The sequence below is a fragment of the Eschrichtius robustus genome, chromosome 12 (assembly GCF_028021215.1).
Source record: "Eschrichtius robustus isolate mEscRob2 chromosome 12, mEscRob2.pri, whole genome shotgun sequence".
In the NCBI taxonomy this organism is placed as follows: Eukaryota; Metazoa; Chordata; class Mammalia; order Artiodactyla; family Eschrichtiidae; genus Eschrichtius; species Eschrichtius robustus.
The window spans coordinates 44,923,322-44,942,102 of record NC_090835.1 but is presented as its reverse complement, the minus strand read 5'-3'; the positions used below and the strand labels follow the sequence as shown (position 1 = coordinate 44,942,102).

At 42.2% G+C, this 18,781-nt stretch overlaps 1 protein-coding gene across 1 annotated transcript in view; it reads right to left on the bottom strand.

The window, feature by feature from the left end:
* Positions 1-208: 208 nt before the first annotated feature.
* Positions 209-18,781, bottom strand: part of ENTPD3 (ectonucleoside triphosphate diphosphohydrolase 3) — a 34,604-nt gene continuing 16,031 nt past the window's right edge. Inside the window, exons 5-11 of the mRNA XM_068557948.1 lie at positions 14,760-14,910; positions 12,459-12,618; positions 11,303-11,539; positions 6,191-6,463; positions 5,910-6,020; positions 4,455-4,592; positions 209-1,589 (exon numbers count right to left, since the gene is read on the bottom strand). Of these exons, the coding sequence (XP_068414049.1) occupies positions 1,353-1,589; positions 4,455-4,592; positions 5,910-6,020; positions 6,191-6,463; positions 11,303-11,539; positions 12,459-12,618; positions 14,760-14,910 (1,307 nt within the window). The 3' untranslated portion in view covers positions 209-1,352. The remainder of the gene's footprint in view (positions 1,590-4,454; positions 4,593-5,909; positions 6,021-6,190; positions 6,464-11,302; positions 11,540-12,458; positions 12,619-14,759; positions 14,911-18,781) is intronic.

Sequence of the window (18,781 nt, the reverse complement as noted above, 5' to 3'; positions counted from 1 at the left end):
TTATCTTAAGGAAACAAAGATTTATTAAAGTGAAGCACTTTGAACTCTCTGGAATAAAGGTGATATTAATGCATGTCTTTCTTAATGCACTAGGAACGTTTCCTTAAGAAAATTTTTTTACTTTTTAAAACTTCCTTTCATAAATGCCACCTTGGGTCCTTAGGAGAAAGAGTACCATATGCAAGGTAACAAACACACATACTGCAAGTCACAATAAAATAAGAGTCATTTATTCTGTATTCAGCGAACAAACTATAATCTGAAAGAATGTTTATTTTTAATTTGTAGCCATTGGACTTGCTAGAGTTCTTTCCCATCCCACTTTGGAGTTAAATGTCCCCGCAGCTTCCTTTTCTTTTCCCAAAGTCAAGAACTGTGGCTACTATGCAGAGGCCTACCATCTAGGAAAGTACTGATAATTGGTAAGCAAATCATAGAAGAGGATGTCTTGTGACAGCATCAGGTGTACCTGTCGGAATGGTGGGTGAAATGCATACGGTGCTAACGATGGAAAGCCAACCGTAAGCAAAAGCCTAGCAAAGGCAGAATGATCTGGAAGATGATAGCCTTGCTAGGAATAAACGTTTTACAGGGGGACACAGCAATGGGAAGGGGAGGCAAGGAGGATGATACACACACAGGTGGCGATCTAACGACCAGAGCCCTGAGAGGGAATCCCACTTCAGGAATGGCCTGTAGTTTTCTGGTAGACATTCTGCGTGTCTCTGTCCTTCAGGTTCTGCCTACATGACAGAAGCTTGGCTGGGGCCACTGTCCTTGGGGTAAAGGAGGCTTTTCCCCCAGATACAATGTTCTCCCAGTCTGAGGGAGCTCAATGTTTTGGGGGTTGTTAAGGAAAGTCTTAGTTAAGGACCAATGAGAGGAAGCCATAAAATGAGATATCTGACGGGGCCAGATGCTTACTAGACACCTGACAGCTTCCAAACCCGCTGGGAGGAATACGGCATTTTTGAAGGAGGGAGAATGCAAACTGAGCCCTGAGGTCAATTCTTCAACGTTAAACTGGCATATTCTTTAACATTAAACTGTCATATTCTCAACTTACTCTTCCTCTGGGGCACTTGGATGAAAGAGCCTGACCTTGATGGCCTGTTTCTCCTCTGGTCCCCAATAGGTCAGCTAGTGGGTGGTGGGGTCTCTGGCGGAGCAATGTACACAGAACAGTTGAGAGACTCCCCAAGAGGTGCTTTGGCATAAATCAGTATCTGAGAGGCACACAGGCATTGGACTTTAGCTGTGTTTCCTGAAGATGGACATTTTGCTTGCATTGTTTGGTGCCCCCCAGGCTGGTTATGGGCAGCCCTCAGGCTCCAGGAGCCACATTGTGAGGCTCACTCAGAGTCCAGTGTGTTGTCCAAGGCATGCTGGGAGCGCCTCTGATTCCTGGACGACACACACAGGTACACAAGATATGTCAGACACAGCAAGGCCACTGCTGCGAAGAAGGCGAGGGTGCCCATAAAGGCAGACGGCTTGATGGGCAGGCGAATCAGGGGGCTTTCGGCTGGGATCTGGTTGGTCAGGCTGAGCATGTAGCCGAGAGACCAGGCTATGCTGCTGTTCCCCACCTGTGGAGTAGAGGAGACGGCTCAGTTCTCAGGGCTGGGCTTGAGGCACGGATTACATCCCCAGGGCACACCATGGTCACCCTCCTGAGACACCCCCAGGAAACTGTGGCCTAAGGAGGTCAAAGGACTTGCCTAATTTCAGACACTGCAGAGACTGGGCTAGAACCCAGATCACTGTGACCACAAAGCCTCAAGGGCCCAATCTCCCACACTGTAGAGGAAACAGCCAGAAGAACTAATCCTCACAGCCTCGTCGCAGCCAAGCGTGAAGAGGGCACAGTTAATAACAGTGAAAGTTTTTCTGTCATCGGGTACAGAAGTGTCTATAGCTAAAGAAAGAGGGTGATGCATGTTTTACTGAACCCAGGACCAGTTTCTAAGAAAAGATGGTCAGGGGACTTCCCTGGTGGTCCAGCGATTAAGGCTCCACACTCTGAATGCAGGCGGCCCGGGTTCAATCCCTGGTCAGGGGACTAGATCCTGCATGCCGCAACTAAGAGCCTGCGTGTCGCAACTAAAAAAAAGATCCCACATGCCAAAACCAAAAAAAAGATCCCGCATGTCGCAACTGAAGATCCCACACACAGCAATGAAGGTCCCGCGTGCTGCAATTAAGACCTGGTGCAGCCAAATAAATATCAAAAAAAAAAATAAAAATAAAAATAAAAAAAAAAGAAAAGAAGGTCAGTTTAAGTGGGAGGCAGACTTCGTCAGTTTCATCTGGTAGTTCCATCAATTTTTGTTTACATGTTTTTTGGCTATTTTATTAGATGTATAAATGTTTCAAATTTGCAATCTTCTATCCTCTCTATCTTAAATGATGCTCTTTATCTTAGACTATTTTGTCAGATATTAAAAAGCTACACCAATTTTCTTTTGGGTAGTATTTGCCTGATAGTTAAAAAAATTTTTTTTAACTTTCAAACTTTGCATGTCCTTTGCAAATGAACAAAACAGAAACAGACTCACAGACATAGAGAAGAGATTTGTGGTTGCCAAGGGGGAGGGAGGTGGGGGAGGGATGGATTGGGAGTTTGGGATTAGCAGATGAAAACTATTATATATAGGATGGATGAACAACAAGGTCCTACTGTATAGCACAGGGAACTATATTCAATATCCTATGATAAACCATAGTGGAAACAAATACGAAAGAGAATATATATATGTATAACAATCATTTTGCTGTATAGCAGAAATTAACACAACATTGTAAATCAACTATACTTCAATAAAATTTAAAGAAAACCCAAAAAACGTTCCATGTCCTTAAAGACTGTTTCTCTTATAAACAACATATACTTCATTTAAAAAAATCCAATCTGACAGTGCCTTTTAACTGGTAGGTTTAGTCCATTTATGATTATTGTGATTATTGATATATTTGGACTGCTTTCTAATACCTTAGTTTTAAATTTTCAATAAGTGCTATTTCCCTATGTTTATTTTTTTCCTTTATTGCCTTAAAAATGATATAAATATGTTCCACTTTACAAGATGAGCGTTTTAGGCCACTCTTATGTCCCTGTATCCTATGACCCTCAACCATACCCCCATCACATTGGATCTTAGCTATACTAGAATTCTGGGTTGTTATAAATGGATTCTTCTCTTTTACTTTTCTTTGGTGTTAGTTTTCTTTTTTCTTTTTTAATATAAATTTTAAGCCACAACATCATTTATTCTTACTTCCTATATTTTTATACATCTGGATTTATTTCTCTCCTTATTTGATCACGTCCTCCAAAAATATTTTGGATGTAAATCTTTGCATGGCAAATCTTCTGAAGTCTTTTTATACCCTCACATTTGAATACTAATTTGACTGAGTATTAAATTCTTTGTAAATAAAGGAAAGGAACTGGAAACGTAGAATTCTGTATCCCCCCAAATTGGTATTTAATGGAAAATCATTCCCCATTCTCATAATGTACTTTCCTGGTAATTAGATTAATTAGAAACAAAGCTTGGAGAGTACATGCCACCAACAGTCCTTAAACATCTCCAGACATCCTTAATTTTTATAGATGACTCAGTTTTATCTATGTAAAAGTAAACAGTCACAGGCCTAATGCTGGATATTGCTTGCTTTAATCTAATTATTGCCGAAGCTAACATCGAACAGACTGACTCCAGACATACTTCAGGCTTTACATCTGCTATTCCTGAAATGAGAAAACCCTCCCAGAATCTGGGGAACAGAGTGCTGGATGAAAATATCAGCAAGGCTGAGTCCTGAAAGCAAGGTACAGAGGCCCCTCACCAAATAGTCACCTGGTAAGAGCTGTAATTCCAGCATTGGACCATTCTGGACACTTGAGAGTGAATACAGTGACCTCAGACTCATTCTAAGATCAAATTTTCATTTAATGCTGCTTATTTAATCCCTGTTCTCTGAAGCATAGATCTCACTCTGACATTTGTGTAAAATGGAGAGCAATTAGTTACTATTCTCTTAACAAAATTGTTACATTTGAAGCTTCTTGTCAGGATGAAAATCTCTGTTCCTTAACATATTTATGTATTCACTCAACAACATTTACTAAGCACCTTCCATGTTCTCAGCCCTGTGCTGAATGCTAGGAATATGAGGACGATAAAACAAGTGCTGCCGCCACGGAGCTCAGAGGCCACGGTGCTTGGCATCCAATCCTTAACTCATGTGGAAGGTTTCTGATGACCACTTCCTCTGAATTCCCCTAGAATCATCTCTTCTCATAAACTCACCAGGGATCAAGTCTCATTGGCTCCATTTAGCAAGTTAAATCCCCAAGTCCCGCTTATCTTCTACATTTCATTCACACACATACACACAAACATCTATTTTGAGAGAAAGAGGAGGAAACAGTTTGTGCTTTGACTTACCTCTTTTTTAAAATGTATTTGGAGCCAGGTCTTCTCGGTGAATTTGTATCCGTTTACAAGCAAGTGGTAGATATAGTGGGCTGAGAAGCAGTAGGAGCGAGCGTACTCCTCATCAAACCGGGGGAGCAGCAGTGGGAGCTGAAGGCAGGTTCAAAACAGGGAGGAGGCAGGTTTTATACATTTCTTTTTTTTTTTTTAATAAATTTATTTATTTATTTATTTATTTATTTATGGCTGCGTTGGGTCTTCGTTGCTGTGCGCGGGTTCCCATTGCGGTGGCTTCTGTTGTTGTGGAGCACGGGCTCCAGGCGCGTGGGACTCAGTAGCTGTGGCTTGAAGGCTCTAGGGCACAGGCTCAGCAGTTGTGGTGCACGGGCCCAGCCGCTCCGCGGCATGTGGGATCCTCCCGGACCAGGGATCGAACCTGTGTCTCCTGCATTGGCAGGCGGACTCTCAGCCACTGTGCCACCAGGGAAGCCCTGGAGGCAGGTTTTAAAACACACATTTCAGGGACTTCCCTGGTGGCGCAGTGGTTAAGAATCCGCCTGCCAATGCAGGGGACACGGGTTTGAGCCCTGGTCCGGGAAGATCCCACATGCCGTGGAGCAACTAAGCCCGTGTGCCACAACTATTGAGCCTGCACTCTAGAGCCCATGAGCCACAACTACTGAGTCCGTGCGCCACAATTACTGAAGCCCACGTGCCTAGAGCCCACGCTCCGCAACAAGAGAAGCCACCGCAATGAGAAGCCTGCACACCGCAACGAAGAGTAGCCCCCACTCACTGCAACTAGAGAAAGCCGGCACGCAGCAATGAAGACTCAATGCAGCCAAAAATAAAATAAATAAATTTAAAAAATTAAAGAAAACCACATTTCAGAACAGCTTAGGTCAGCCGTCATATTTTAAAGAATCTTATCACCCAGAATTTAATAATTATAATTACTATAAAATAATACAATGATAAAAATATCCCTGTTTTATGTTCATTTGTTTTATTTTTGAGATTCCACATGTACGTGATAACATACAGTATTTGTCTTCCTCCATCTGACTTATTTCACTAAGCATAATACCCTCCAGGTCCACTCATGTTGCAAATGGCAAAATTTCATTCTTCTTTATGGCTGAGTGATATTCCATTGTACATATACACCATATCTCCTATATTTCCAAAAAATAAAAATCCCTATACAACATCACAGAAGAACAATCTAAGTTTATAGAGTGCTTATGATGTGCCAAACACTGTTATAATCATTGTGCCCATGGTTAGAACATTAATCCACAATGCAGTTATGAGGTGGGGTCCCTTACTACCCCCATCTTACGGATATGGTGAAAGGAGGACAGCATAAAAGTCAAATTCAGAATATACACACACATGCACACAAATGGAATCTACTCTGCTCTACTGTTTCATACCAGTATGGATCCTTTCTCTTTAAATACTGACCTTACCCCAATTCTGTGAGCAGAAATTCCAGGTGCTTGAGTTGAAGGTGTGCAGGGAAAAGCTACCCGAAAGGTTGAAAGCACTGGCTGTGTAGTAGAATCCTGCAAAAGCCTGTAAGGAAGTCGTGCAGAAGGAAATCAGTTCTCAGAATGGGGTATAATATGGAGGTTTCAGGGTACTGAATAAGGAAGTGGGAAACAGCTAGCAGAGGAAAAACAGAAAGGTGAGAAAGAAATATTCAATGGGGAAAAAAAGGAATCTTTCCATAGTTTTGCCCTTACCACAAATGACCCTTTAACTTTTGGCTGATATACCCCATTGAAGGAACAGGCTTCTTGGTCATGGCAAGCACTGAAGTTAAATAGGGAAGCCACCTTTTCCCTACACAGTGATGGGTCCCCGGTTCCTTCAAAAGTGATGCTGTTGTTGGGATCATAACTTTCAGGTCTCAGGTCCTCTGTACACAGGCTGCCAAACACATGTGCCTCAGTGAAGGCGGTTTTGTAATTCCGAGGGTAACAGGGGTTGGCAAATGTGGTTTCAGTGGTATAATTCTGTAGGTACAAGAGTGAGGTGTTAGATATCACTGTTTTGTGGAGGCCCAAGTACAAATCCTCAGTGCAAATCCTTACTGTTGTCCCCCGCCAATGCCAAGAGAGAAACGGAAAAAAGGCCATTCTGCGTCAGTGTAGAAGGGAGCTCCCAGGTTGTCTAGATAACTCAAGTCGGGGTGGGGGGATGGTCACCCTGCACCAGGCACAACACTAGGCTCTTGCTTACACTGTCTGCTCCAGCCCTTACCACAGCCCTGTGAAGCAGGTTTTATGAACTCCATTTTGATGAGAAAACAAGATATGTTTAGATTCATTGACCATTTTGAAGAGAATGTTATCTATCCACCTAAAAAAATAATTCAAAAGGTACAAATAAATATATTATGAAAATTAAGGCTCCCTCCCACCCACTTTCCCCACCCAGATTCCCTCCCTGGAAGTAACCACTATTGCCAGTTTTGTGTATTCTACCAGAGATTCTGTGTATACTTCTTATATGCATGTGCAAATATATTTTCTTTTCCCTTCTCTTTCTTTTCAAAATTTAAAAATTAAAAAAAATTTTTTGTTTTTAATGAAGTTATTTATTTATTTTTGGCTGCATTGGGTCTTCGTTGCTGCGTGCGGAGTTTCTCTAGTTGTGGCGAGCGGGGGCTACTCTTCGTTGTGGTGCGTGGGCTTCTCATTGCGGTGACTTCACTCTTGTTGCTGAGCACGGGCTCTAGGCACGCGGGCTTCAGTAGTTGTGGCACGAGGGCTCAGTAGTTGTGGCTCGCAGGCTCTAGAGCTCAGGCTCAGTAGTTGTGCCTCATGGGCTTAGTTGCTCCGTGGCATGTGGGATCTTCCCGGACCAGGGCTCGAAACCATGTCCCCTGTATTGGCAGGTGGATTCTTAACCACTGCACCACCAGGGAAGTCCCTAAAATTTTTAAATCATAAATGGTAGTACTGTATACACACTGTTCTGCCCCTTGCTTTTCTTACTTAAAAATATATCTTTGAGATTTTCCTTTCATTGTAAGTGTAAGAGTGGCTTTTTAGAAGCTGCATAGCACTCCACTGTACAAATAAACTATAATTTATTTAGGGAGTCCCCTCTAGAGGAAAATTTAGGTAGTTTCCAATCATTTGCCATTACAAAACAATGCTGTAATAAATATCCTGTTACATAGAAATCTTCGATCTATTTGTAATTAATTTGGTATTAAGATTGGGATTTGATTTTACTTTTTCCAGATGATTATCCAATTTTTATCTATGGTCAAAAATGTTCCCTTTAAAAAAAAAAATGTTCCCTTTATCAAATGCTGAATTCCAAAATGTGTTTGGTTCTATTTATGGACTCTCTTTCCCAAGAAATTGGATTCAAATTCTAATTTCAAAGCTACCAAGGCCTATTTTACCCCCTACTGTAAAATCTTGACCCAGAAAACACTTAGCCCAACTCTTTCATTTTACTGCTGAGGAAACTGAGGTACACATTAAAACAATGTAATCATTTAACAAAAGGCAGTGGTAGGATTCTACACAGAATCCTACAGAAGTCCAACACTCATCCAGTATAACTGACATGAGTGTTCTGCAGAAAGATCTTCATATGACTCTGTGGAGGCAGCAAACAGGCCCCCTTCTGCCTCAGTGGTATGAAAAAATCTATGGTGTTCAAAAGGTGTTATGTCTAATTTGTAACGTATCATGCCATGGTCACCCTATGGCTGAAATATTCGTTGAAAGAAAAAAATCAAATCAACCAACTGATTATTTAGTTTCTCCCTCCAAATCTGCCTTATACTTTTTAAATAATTAAATCATTTCTGGCTTGGCTTGGAGAAGAAGCAAGATAATATAAATTATTTCTGGCAGAAGAAGCTCAGTAAAGATTATTTCACTTCTCTCTTTGGAGTGTGAATTATTTGTTATGGCATTCCTTAAATATAATTTGCCAGTGTGCCAAGTTGCTTAGGCCCTCAACATTCAATAAATCTTCCCTGAATTTAGTGTTTGCAGGGCACTGGCATGAAAGGGTCATGTACTTTCTTTTATAATAAAATGACCAATATAGTTTTTCTTTCTAAATAATGGTATTTGGAATATTATGCACCTATAAAAGTAATAATTTCAAAAGATGTTTAACAACACAGGAAACTGCTCACAATATATTGTTAGGTTAAAAAAAAGCTGGATATAAAATTATATATAAACCATATGAAGCCAAATTTGTAAATACTACACATATTCCTGCATGAAAAAAAAATCTGGAAGAAAATGCAATACTGTGTTGATGGTGGCTAATTCCAGGTTTTGTTTGTTTATTATTTATATTTTTTATGTCTGTATTTTCTAAATTTTTTTTCACTGAACATGTGTTACTTTAAAAACAGAAGAGGACCTCCCTGGTGGCGCAGTGGTTAAGAATCCACCTGCCAATGCAGGGGACACGGGTTCAAGCCCTGGTCCGGGAAGATCCCACATGCCGCGGAGCAACTAAGCCCATGAGGCACAACTACTGAGCCTGAGCTCTAGAGCCCGCGAGCCACAACTACTGAGCCCTCGTGCCACAACTACTGAAGCCTGCGTGCCTAGAGCCCATGCTCCGCAACAAAGAGAGGCCACCTCAGTGAGAAGCCCGCGCACCATAACGAAGAGTTGCCCCCACTCGCCACAACTAGAGAAAGCCCACGTGCCGCAATGAAGACTCAATGCAGCCAAAAATAAATAAATACTTAAGTCTTACTTAAAGAGGAAGAGAAAGTGAATTCATGTCCCTAACGTCTAACATGCTCTCAGAGTGAGACTTGAGCCCTGGGGTGACTGGAGACTCCTTATTAAGAAAATAATTTGCCAAGTGTATATCTAGGTGTCACTCTCACCACACTTATAAGGGGCTACAGCCCCTCATATTACAGACCGGGAAATGAGTCCTGGACTGGTGGCATTTACTCAGCCAGTTCATGATGCAGTAATCTTTGAGAACCTTCTAAGTTGGGGCTTGGCAACACATCTTTGGGACATGAAAGTATTGGTCAGGCAAGTCGGGACTTGCATTTGTGGGTGATCCTCATCACACCTGGATCCCTCCCCTCACCTGAGTCAGAAGGCTTAGAGGGCAGAGCCACCCTCTCAGGCATCCAGATGTTATCAGGCAAGTTGGAGACACACCCTGTCCCTGTGACCTGACTATCTATAGTGAGGGGCTGGGGTCTCCCACCTCTGCCCCCAGTCCTGGGCTCACACCTTGAGACCTGCATTCTCAAACCCAAATGAGACCTTACCCAGGTGGAGTATTCACTTCTCTACTGTAGACTGTTGGGTACATAGACATTCTTTAATAAACACTGTAGGAGTGTGTGCATAAACACACACACACACACTCTCTTCCTCAGGGCCAGTCAAATTTAAGAGGTTAGCTTCTCAAACCTCCACTCATCCTGGAAAAAGGGTGATTTCACCTGCTTCCCTTTTCCTGTCTAAAGTTCAGAGGAGCCCCTGCTCCACCCTCCACCCCCGCCAGGGCCAGAGCTGGAGGAAGGGGCAATAAGTATTGCTAAAAATAAAAGGAGAGAGAGAAAAGAGGAGCCCCAGTTAACGAGGGTTGGTTAAGCTCCGTGTGGGGTTTGGTTTGGCTGAGTGTAGGGTGGATGAGAGTCTGGGGTGGGCACTGAGTCTCCTGAGCCATGGAAGTGTAGCTCAGGGCTGCCTGCAGGGTTCCCGCTCTGTCCTTCCCAGGAGTGCTCAGGCTCTCCCAACAATACATGTGGCATGCATGTGTACTGGGGCTCCAGCCTTTCCTGTGAGGCTGAAAGAGAAGTTTTGGGAAGAGGGCCAGACCTGGAGGGTGAATTCTCACCACCTACCCTGCATGACTACTCAGTAAATACAGGGATCTGAAGATGTGAGTTCTGCTGATGACACTTTTGTAAACCAACCCAATTTTCTACAGGCTAATGGCTGGGGAATACTGCTTCCTTCTTCAATGACCAAAGTAGGTTGCAGTGGTGGGGGTTAAGCTACTGATGCTGTGTCCACTATGTTCATATGCTGACCCAGCTCTTGTCTCCTGCCCCTGGGCCCCATCAGAAGCCAGGATCTGTGGCCTCCGGTTGGCCCCATGCCCCTCTAGGTGATCAAGCCTCCTTCCCTTCGTTTTCCCTTCGTCTTCAGCTTCCCTTCTCAGCCATGGCTGAGATTGATGTCCCCTTAGCACTGGAGTTTGGGATCTCGGGTCGCATCCATGGTGCTAGTGCCCTTGCTGACACATACAGTACTAATGTCAAGTTCATATTAGTGACAGCCTTCTAGCTGATGCCTGAAGTAGCCATCTGTGCCTAATTCATCATTTACCATATGAATTACTGACTGATGTGATGGAATTCGGCTGCTCTAAGATCCCACCATATAAAGGGCATGAAATCTGCCTAATATAGGCTCATGTAAAAGAAGCCTGAGCCTGGGGAGGGCTCTGCCCTCTCCCCTGTCAGCAAGCATTTCCCATGTGACCACTTTTATTATTTTGTCTGCACTCAGGGGAGTCTCAACATTCTCAGGTTTATTTAGCTACTGGTTTAAAACAGCTTGTGTCCATAAAGGGATCCCAAGTCCTGAATCATTTATAAAACATCTGGAGCTCTGGAATTTCCCTGGACTTCTGACTCAAATACACTGGAAATGGTCAACACATCAGAGAGAGAGAGAGCTTGGATGCCCACAAGTACACAGGAAAATGCTGCTGTTTCCATCCACCTTCTAATTGGAGTGGAAAGGACAGACCCCAGAAGGCAAGGCATCTTCCTCTCAGCTAAGACCCCCGAGGGAATACCTGTTGTCCCCTGGCTCAGGTACCTGAACGAGAATTGCCAGAAACCTCTTCTCAGCCTCATTCCGGCCATAACACTGGAAGCTCTGTGTGTAGAGTGTGTACTCATAGCCATACAGGGACACCTTCACGATGTCGCTGGTGTTCAGCCCCACATTCTTCTCTTCCACCGCGAAGGATATTTGGGTGGAGGCACCGCCTAAATCCAGGGCACCTGTGGTCTCCTTTCCATTCGGATGCACCCACATATGCCACAGGCTCTTCTACACAGTGGGAAAAAGAAACAAGAAAAAAGACCAAAGGTACCATCTCTGGTTGGCTAGGGTTCTTCACCCAAGACCCATCTCTTATTGCTAAGAAGTATGACATGGGAAGCATTCAGGGCCAGATCTCTCCTTTATTTCAGGGGTGGTGAACTCAAATGCTTACAGGGACTGTACAGGCAACATAAATGAGTGAGTAGACAATAGGGAATGAGGTGTAGACTGTAGGGAATGGTGGGACCTGGGACAAACTGGGGAATGCATCAGCTATACTCTGTTCCAGTTGGTTGTTGCCATGCAGAAATGTGAGTCTGCTGTGACCAGCTCCTCCAACTTTTGGGGAGTGAAGGGGGCAGAAATGTGGATTTTTATGTGAATTTTCCAAAATATTAACTAAATTAATTTAATTTAATTAAAAATATATTCAAGGGGGAAGAAAATAGGTCTTAGGCTGAACATAGTATGGTGTCCTCTGCACCAAAGGAGCAGGAAGTATGGAGACTGGAATGTGAGGAGACCTGAGGACACAGAATGAGTTGGGAAGAAAGCTGCCTGAGGGCTCTGTAAATTCCAGATGGCTATGGGACTTCTTGGAAGGGTCATTTTCCAGGTGTCCTTCAAAAGACTCATAGCCCACTGCTAGATTTGGATCCTCCCCTGCCTCTAATTTCTTATTAGCTAGTAAAATGATGATATTCCCCCTCCCCCATGCATTTGGTCCTGTTTAGGATCCACGGCTTTGTCCTAGCTATACGTGTCTTTTCTTAGCTGTTGTATCATAGATGTTTCCCTAATTCATTACATGATAGGAACAATGCAGGACAGATGGCCCTGTTGGCATGTACCTCTGCTTAAGTTACCAACCACAGGGGACAGGATAAACAGCAAGATTAAAAACCATGCATTTGTTTTCACACACCTCCAGGAAATTTCCCATTAAATAGTTGGCTGTAATCCATCCATAAATCCCTTCCTCTTGCCCAGAAATGATTTGAGCATCCCTAAAATCAAAGGGCTGAGACTCGAAGTAGTTTTGGATGCTCGCAAGGACTTCATTAGCTGCTGTTTCGTTTTGCAACCTATGCAAGGCACAGAACACAAAAGGCTGAGTGCCCAGACAACAATCTTAAAATAACACCCCCATCCCCTTCAGGCAGGGACAGTTTTCCAGATGTATATAAGACATGGCAACCCCCTGTACAAGTTGAAGCCTCCCAGGCAAGGCAGGATGCACTTGTTACCTGTCAAATTGCCAAGCAGGAAAATAGCTACCAGTAAAAATACCGCTTGTTCTCTCCTCCCCTACCTGTTCCTATCCCTCTCTCTAGCAACCAGCTAATGAAAAGAGCCTCCTACTCAGTCACCATTGCTCTGTCTCAGATCAGCAGAGGAAAGGAGATCGGTGAAGGCATAGGAGTGGCATAAGTAATCTCTTGGGGCACCATATAAAGAAGCCCTCATCAGGCCAGAAGGAAGGGGAGCTTAGGGGGGAGGGGGAAAGGAAGAGGGTTGAGTTTTCAGCTGTCCCAGCTTTGCTCTTTGGGAGGGCTTCATCGTGAGAGGATATGATGGCCATCATGGCTGTCACTGAATTGAAATTCATTAGTGTGCTGACCCATGGAGGAGTGGTAACATAGCGTTCATGCCACCCATGATGTAGAGTAATAATATCATTCATCTGCTGTCATTTTATGAAAGAAAGCTCACTTGGGAGACTCTTTTCCCTTTCATCAGTGGGTTAAGAAAGCCAGGGGCACTGGCTCACTCTTGGCTGAAGAAGAAGAAAGAGAAATGCTACAAGCAGAAGTCCATTCCAGTTCAGTAGCAAATTATCACCGCTTGGAAAATAATTAAGAATTTTCCTAGTTTTATTAATTCCCATCCCAGAGATTCTCAAATTATTGTTTTTTCTATATTTGACTTTTCTAGCAATTAAAATATCAACTAGTTCCTCAGAAGAAATGGATCACCATCAGAAAGTTTCACAAGGAGGCATTAATATTTAATTTATTCAAATGCGACATTCACTTTTTCCCCAACTGGCAAACTTTTGTATTCCATGGTTTTTGTCATGGGCTATAAATTACAGAGCCTTTGAATGATTTCTCACCGAGAGGACTGGGAGAAAAAAGCAACCAAGAAAAAGTTGGGTTCTTTGTTTCCATAAGAAAGAAAAGGCAGAAGAAGGGGATTTCTATGACATTTCTATTTCAGGTAAACACAATAATTTTGAAAACACACTGCAGATTCCAAGAGTAAGCAAAGAAATCTGACTTCTTTCCGCATTCTACTTGGTCAACCAGCACATAGGAATAGAAAAAAGGAGAGGAAAACTACAAGGAAAGGGCTCAGTCCAACTGAGAGTGCTTCATGATTTTTTTTGATGATCATCTTAAAGTGCCTCTGTTGTTCCTTTTTATTTTCTTCATGCCCACATGAAGAAAATACATGTAATTTTACATTCCTGGGATCACAGACAAAGTGGCTTTGAAGCAGAATGAGTGTCATCTTTCGGGGAGAAAGCCTTATTATCAAAGTTTAGGGCAGCATCTACCCTTTAATTTAGGTAGATTTAAGTTTGATGGGTTTTTTTTAAAAACTATTTTTCTTTTATTTCAAGGTCAAGGAAATATTATCATGGAGAAAAAAATGAAGAGAAAGGACATTCAAAAACAATGCAACTGGGCTAAAAGTCATGGCTACAAATTTAGAAGGAACTGCTTAATTGAATGAAATGAGATGTTTGTTTTTATGTAACGCCACAGGCTTTGGGGTGAGGAGCAGAAATCCCATTATTTGAAAGCAGATCTCAGTGACATTTTGTACATGGGTAGAAGCTACACAGCTTAGTAGTATAGTGGGTTGCATTTAGTGGAGCCGGTTGTCCACAGGTGTTAAAATACCAGGAGTCAAAAACAGTTTCTACTTTTCTGGAAAACTAGAGGTACATCCCATGATTAGATTTCATGTCACTTTTTTATTTTCAGAGCGCTCAGTAAAATCACCATGGGGAAGGGAATCAAATATAGAACTGTTTCTTTCTGAGTATTAAGATAAAGACTAAAAGTTTCCCAACTTTTAAAGCCTAAATTTATGGCAGAATATGGGCTTCTTTCTTTTGGATTTATTCCCAGAAATAGAGTTACATTCTTGGAAAGAATTCAACACATTCCTGGTTATTTTGGTCCAAAGGGCTCCTGTGTGCCATTCCAGCCCTTACCTCAGCAAGCGCATCCCAGCTGTGGCCCCCAGGTAAATGCAGGTGGATCCATGGAGGTGGGCTGGAATGTGCCCCTTGACTTTTTGCATGCAGTCCTCAAAGGCTTTGGGGGCATCTTGAGGGTTTTCCCCATAGCTGGAGATCCCAGAGCCTGAAGAGCAAGCAGTCAGCACTTCTTAGCCTTCCCAGGAACCAACAAGAGCAGTACAACTTTTAAATATAAAATAAATCAGCTCTGGAAATTAATGGGTTTTTGTAGGGGGCTGAAAATTGTGTATGTGCTAAGTTCCATGTGGTCACACAGATGAGTCAATTCCCAAAATATGGAAGGAAAGAATTACAAAGGTGAAAAAAGTAATGAGCCAAGACCTGCTTTTAAAAAAAAGTTCTCATCATGGAAATTTCAAATATAAATAAAAGTAGGGAGAAGAGTATAACAAACCCATGCACCCATCTTCCAGTTTCAACAATGATCAGTCTTGCTCCATCTGCACTCTCCCGTTCTCTCCTCATGAAGCAAACTGCGGACATGGTATCATTTCATTCTATAAATATTTCAGTATGCATCATTAAAAGATAAGAATTCTTTTAAAGAAACATAACCATAGTCTCATTATTCTACCTAAAAATGTTAAAAATAATCCCTTAATATAATTAAATATCTAATTAAGGTTCACGTTTCCTCCATATTCATATATTTTTTTTTTTTATAATAGGGAGCATTTTCTTTTTTCAAATTTTATTTATTTATTTTATTTATGGCTGTGTTGGGTCTTCGTTTCTGTGCAAAGGCTTTCTCTAGTTGTGGCAAGTGGGGGCCACTCTTCATCGCGGTGTGCAGGCCTCTCACTATCGCGGCCTCTCTTGTTGCGGAGCACAGGCTCCAGACGTGCAGGCTCAGTAACTGGCTCACGGGCCCAGTTGCTCCGTGGCATGTGGGATCTTCCCAGACCAGGACTCGAACCCGTGTGCCCTGCATTGGCAGGCAGATTCTCAACCACTGCGCCACCAGGGAAGCCCCCCATATTCATATTTTTTTCTCTCCCTCTCTCTCCCTCCACCTCTCTCTTTCTTTCTAGTTTGTTTGAACTAGGGCCCAAATAAATTCCATCCATTATAATTGGTTGGCATGTCTCTTAAGTCTCTTTTAATATATAGATTCTGCCCCCCCTTTCTAATTTTTCTTTGTAATTAAACATTTTTTTCCTTGCAATTTCATTTGTCTTATAGTTTCCCACAGTCTAGAATTTGCTGATTGCAGCCCCGTGATTCATTTAACATGTTATTTGGTCCCAGTTTTTTTCTATAAATTGGTAACTGAATGCAGAGGCTTAATCAGATTCAGGTTTGAACTTTTTCAGAAAGAGTAGTTTATAAGGATGTGCATTTCCAATAAGAGGCACAAGCATCTGGTTGTTTCTCTCTTTGTGCTGTTAACAAGCATCAATGATCATTGCTTAGATCCATTCATTACTCCATTCATTAGGGTTTATGAAATGCTGATATTTTATTTCCATCATTCTTGCTTCACTTTTTACCTAAAATGCTTTTATAAAAGGAAAACTTCCTCATTGTTAACTATTTGATTACCCTACAGTACAGTTTGTACAGGGAAGGCAGGGGATAAGTGCTTGATTCTTTCCCTTTATTTACCAGCTTAAAAAATACAGATTGCATCTCTAGTATCTACCTAATTTAACCAATAAGGGATTTTGTTCGTTTGTTTGTTTGTTTAAGGGCATATGAATCTAAAGATATATTTGATATATTTCAATTCATTGCAGTTACTATTCTTATTGGTGGCCTATCTTGTCCAGTGGCGCTCTCTTCAATTTGGCAGCTGAGTCCTTTTGACATGATCTCAGAAACCTTTAAGAACTTTTCTGCTTTCTGATATGATGAGATGTATCAATGACCTATATATTTCCTGCCCCAGATCTGGAATCTGCTGTTTCTCCAAGGAATCCTGGTTTCTTTTATTGAGTAACAGTATTTAGCATTCAAAATTTGGAAGCTAGGTTGCTTACTGAAAGCCTTTCCAGAAGACAGACCTAGAGAAAACTTTATTTCAAGAGAAAACACATCATGAATTCTTAGCGGTATTTCTAATTCAAAACTTCAGGTTCTTCCTTGAGTTCATTGATCTTGTATCTTTATCTTCCTTTTCCTAGCCTGTTTCCCAGCCCCTCCAACTTAATAACTCATTTGCTTTATTTCACAATCCACACACAACAGTCTCAGTATGACAAGCACTACCACCAATTATAGGATTATTGAAAACAATTTAAGATTTTTTGAAGTTCTTTTTGTCCTTAGGGTGTATCCTATTAGGCATGTACAAGTGTCCATAAATGAAGCTTTCTTGAAATACATACATGCTAATTTGTCTGCATATTGTCTATGGCTGCTTTCATGCTAAAGTGGGAGAGTTAAATGGTTACAACAGAGATCATATGGCCAACAAATGAAAAATATTTATCCTCTAGCTCTTTACAGGAAAAGTTTGCTGTCCCTTGACTTAGATGATTTATAGGCATCTCCAACTTAATATATTTGAAACCAAATTCCTTAATCCCTGCCATGGCCCCAACCTACTCTACCCTCAGTGTTGCCCACTCTAAGGAGATGGTACCTTCACGCATGCAGTTAGTCAGCTCAGAACTAATGTTCAGGCACCATCAACCAGGATGCTGCATATTGAATCTATCATAAAAATCTTGTTGGCTCTACTTTCAAAATACCTCTCAAATCTGAGCACTTCTCACTCCCTTCCCCAGAACCATTCTCGATCAGTGTTTCTCAACCTCAGCACTACTGAAGTTTTGGGCTGGATTATTCTTTGTTTTGTGGGCTGTCTGTGAGTTATGCAATGGTTAGCAGCATCCTTGTTCTCTACTACTAGATGCCAGCAGCACGGCCAACCCCAGTTATGAAAACCAAAAAATGTCCCAGGCATTGATAAACGTTCCCTGGGGGGCAACATCGCCCCATGTTGAGAAGCACCAGTGTAGGCCAGACCACCAAAACGTCACCTCCCACTTGCACTGCTCTAATAGCCCTGGTTTCCCTGCTTCTAATCTTAGTCTCTTGACTACATATTCTACATTGACAGAGTGACCCGTTAAAATTATGTCGTATCGTGTTAGTTTCCTGATCAGAATCTCCTGATGGCTTCCCAATATACTTTGAAGAAAATTCATTTGAGTAAATGTCAAACCCCTTACTGCATCTCAAGGTCCTCTATGAGCTGGCCTCAGTGACAGCTTTGGCCTCATTTCTCACTTTTGTTTCTCTTACTCGTTCTGCTCCAGCCACATCGGCCCCTTTGCTTTTCCTAGAAAATGCTGAGCAGCTGTCACCCTTGGCATTTTCTTTTGCCACGCCCTCTGCTCAGCACATTCTTCCCTCAAACAGGTGCACGGCTCACTCTCTCATCTCAATTTGGTCTCTGCTTAGCTATCACCTTCTTTGCTCTCCCATGAAATAGAATGATCACTCTCTATCCACCTAGCTGGCTTAGTTTCTCCTCACAGCACTTCTCCCTGACATCATATACCCATTTATTCTGTCTCCTTCATTAGACTGTAAGTTCTGTAACAGCAGAGACTTTGTATATTTTGGTTATTTTAGAATTCCCAGTGTCAAGAACAGTTACTGGCAGACAGCAGGTGCCCAATAAATATTTATTAAGTACATCAATCAATCAATCAATCAATCAATGAGATTTTCACATCAGCTCACAATACTATAGTAAGGGGATTGTGTAGTTCAATCTAGAGCAAACAAAATATATTCTGCCAGAGCTGGTCTCCGGATAGGAACAGGTTAGGAGCCTTGCTAGAATGTGGAAATGTGGGGTATTTGAGCATGCCCCTCGGGGGCCTATTTGCATAAGGTTCCTTAAGCCTCCCAGAGGGAAAAGGAGATTGGATTCATAGGTTCATGGGATACTGGGATCCACAATCCCAAGAAAAGAGCTAAAACTGCTATTCCAATCTGGGAAGAGAGGGTTGGACAGCTGG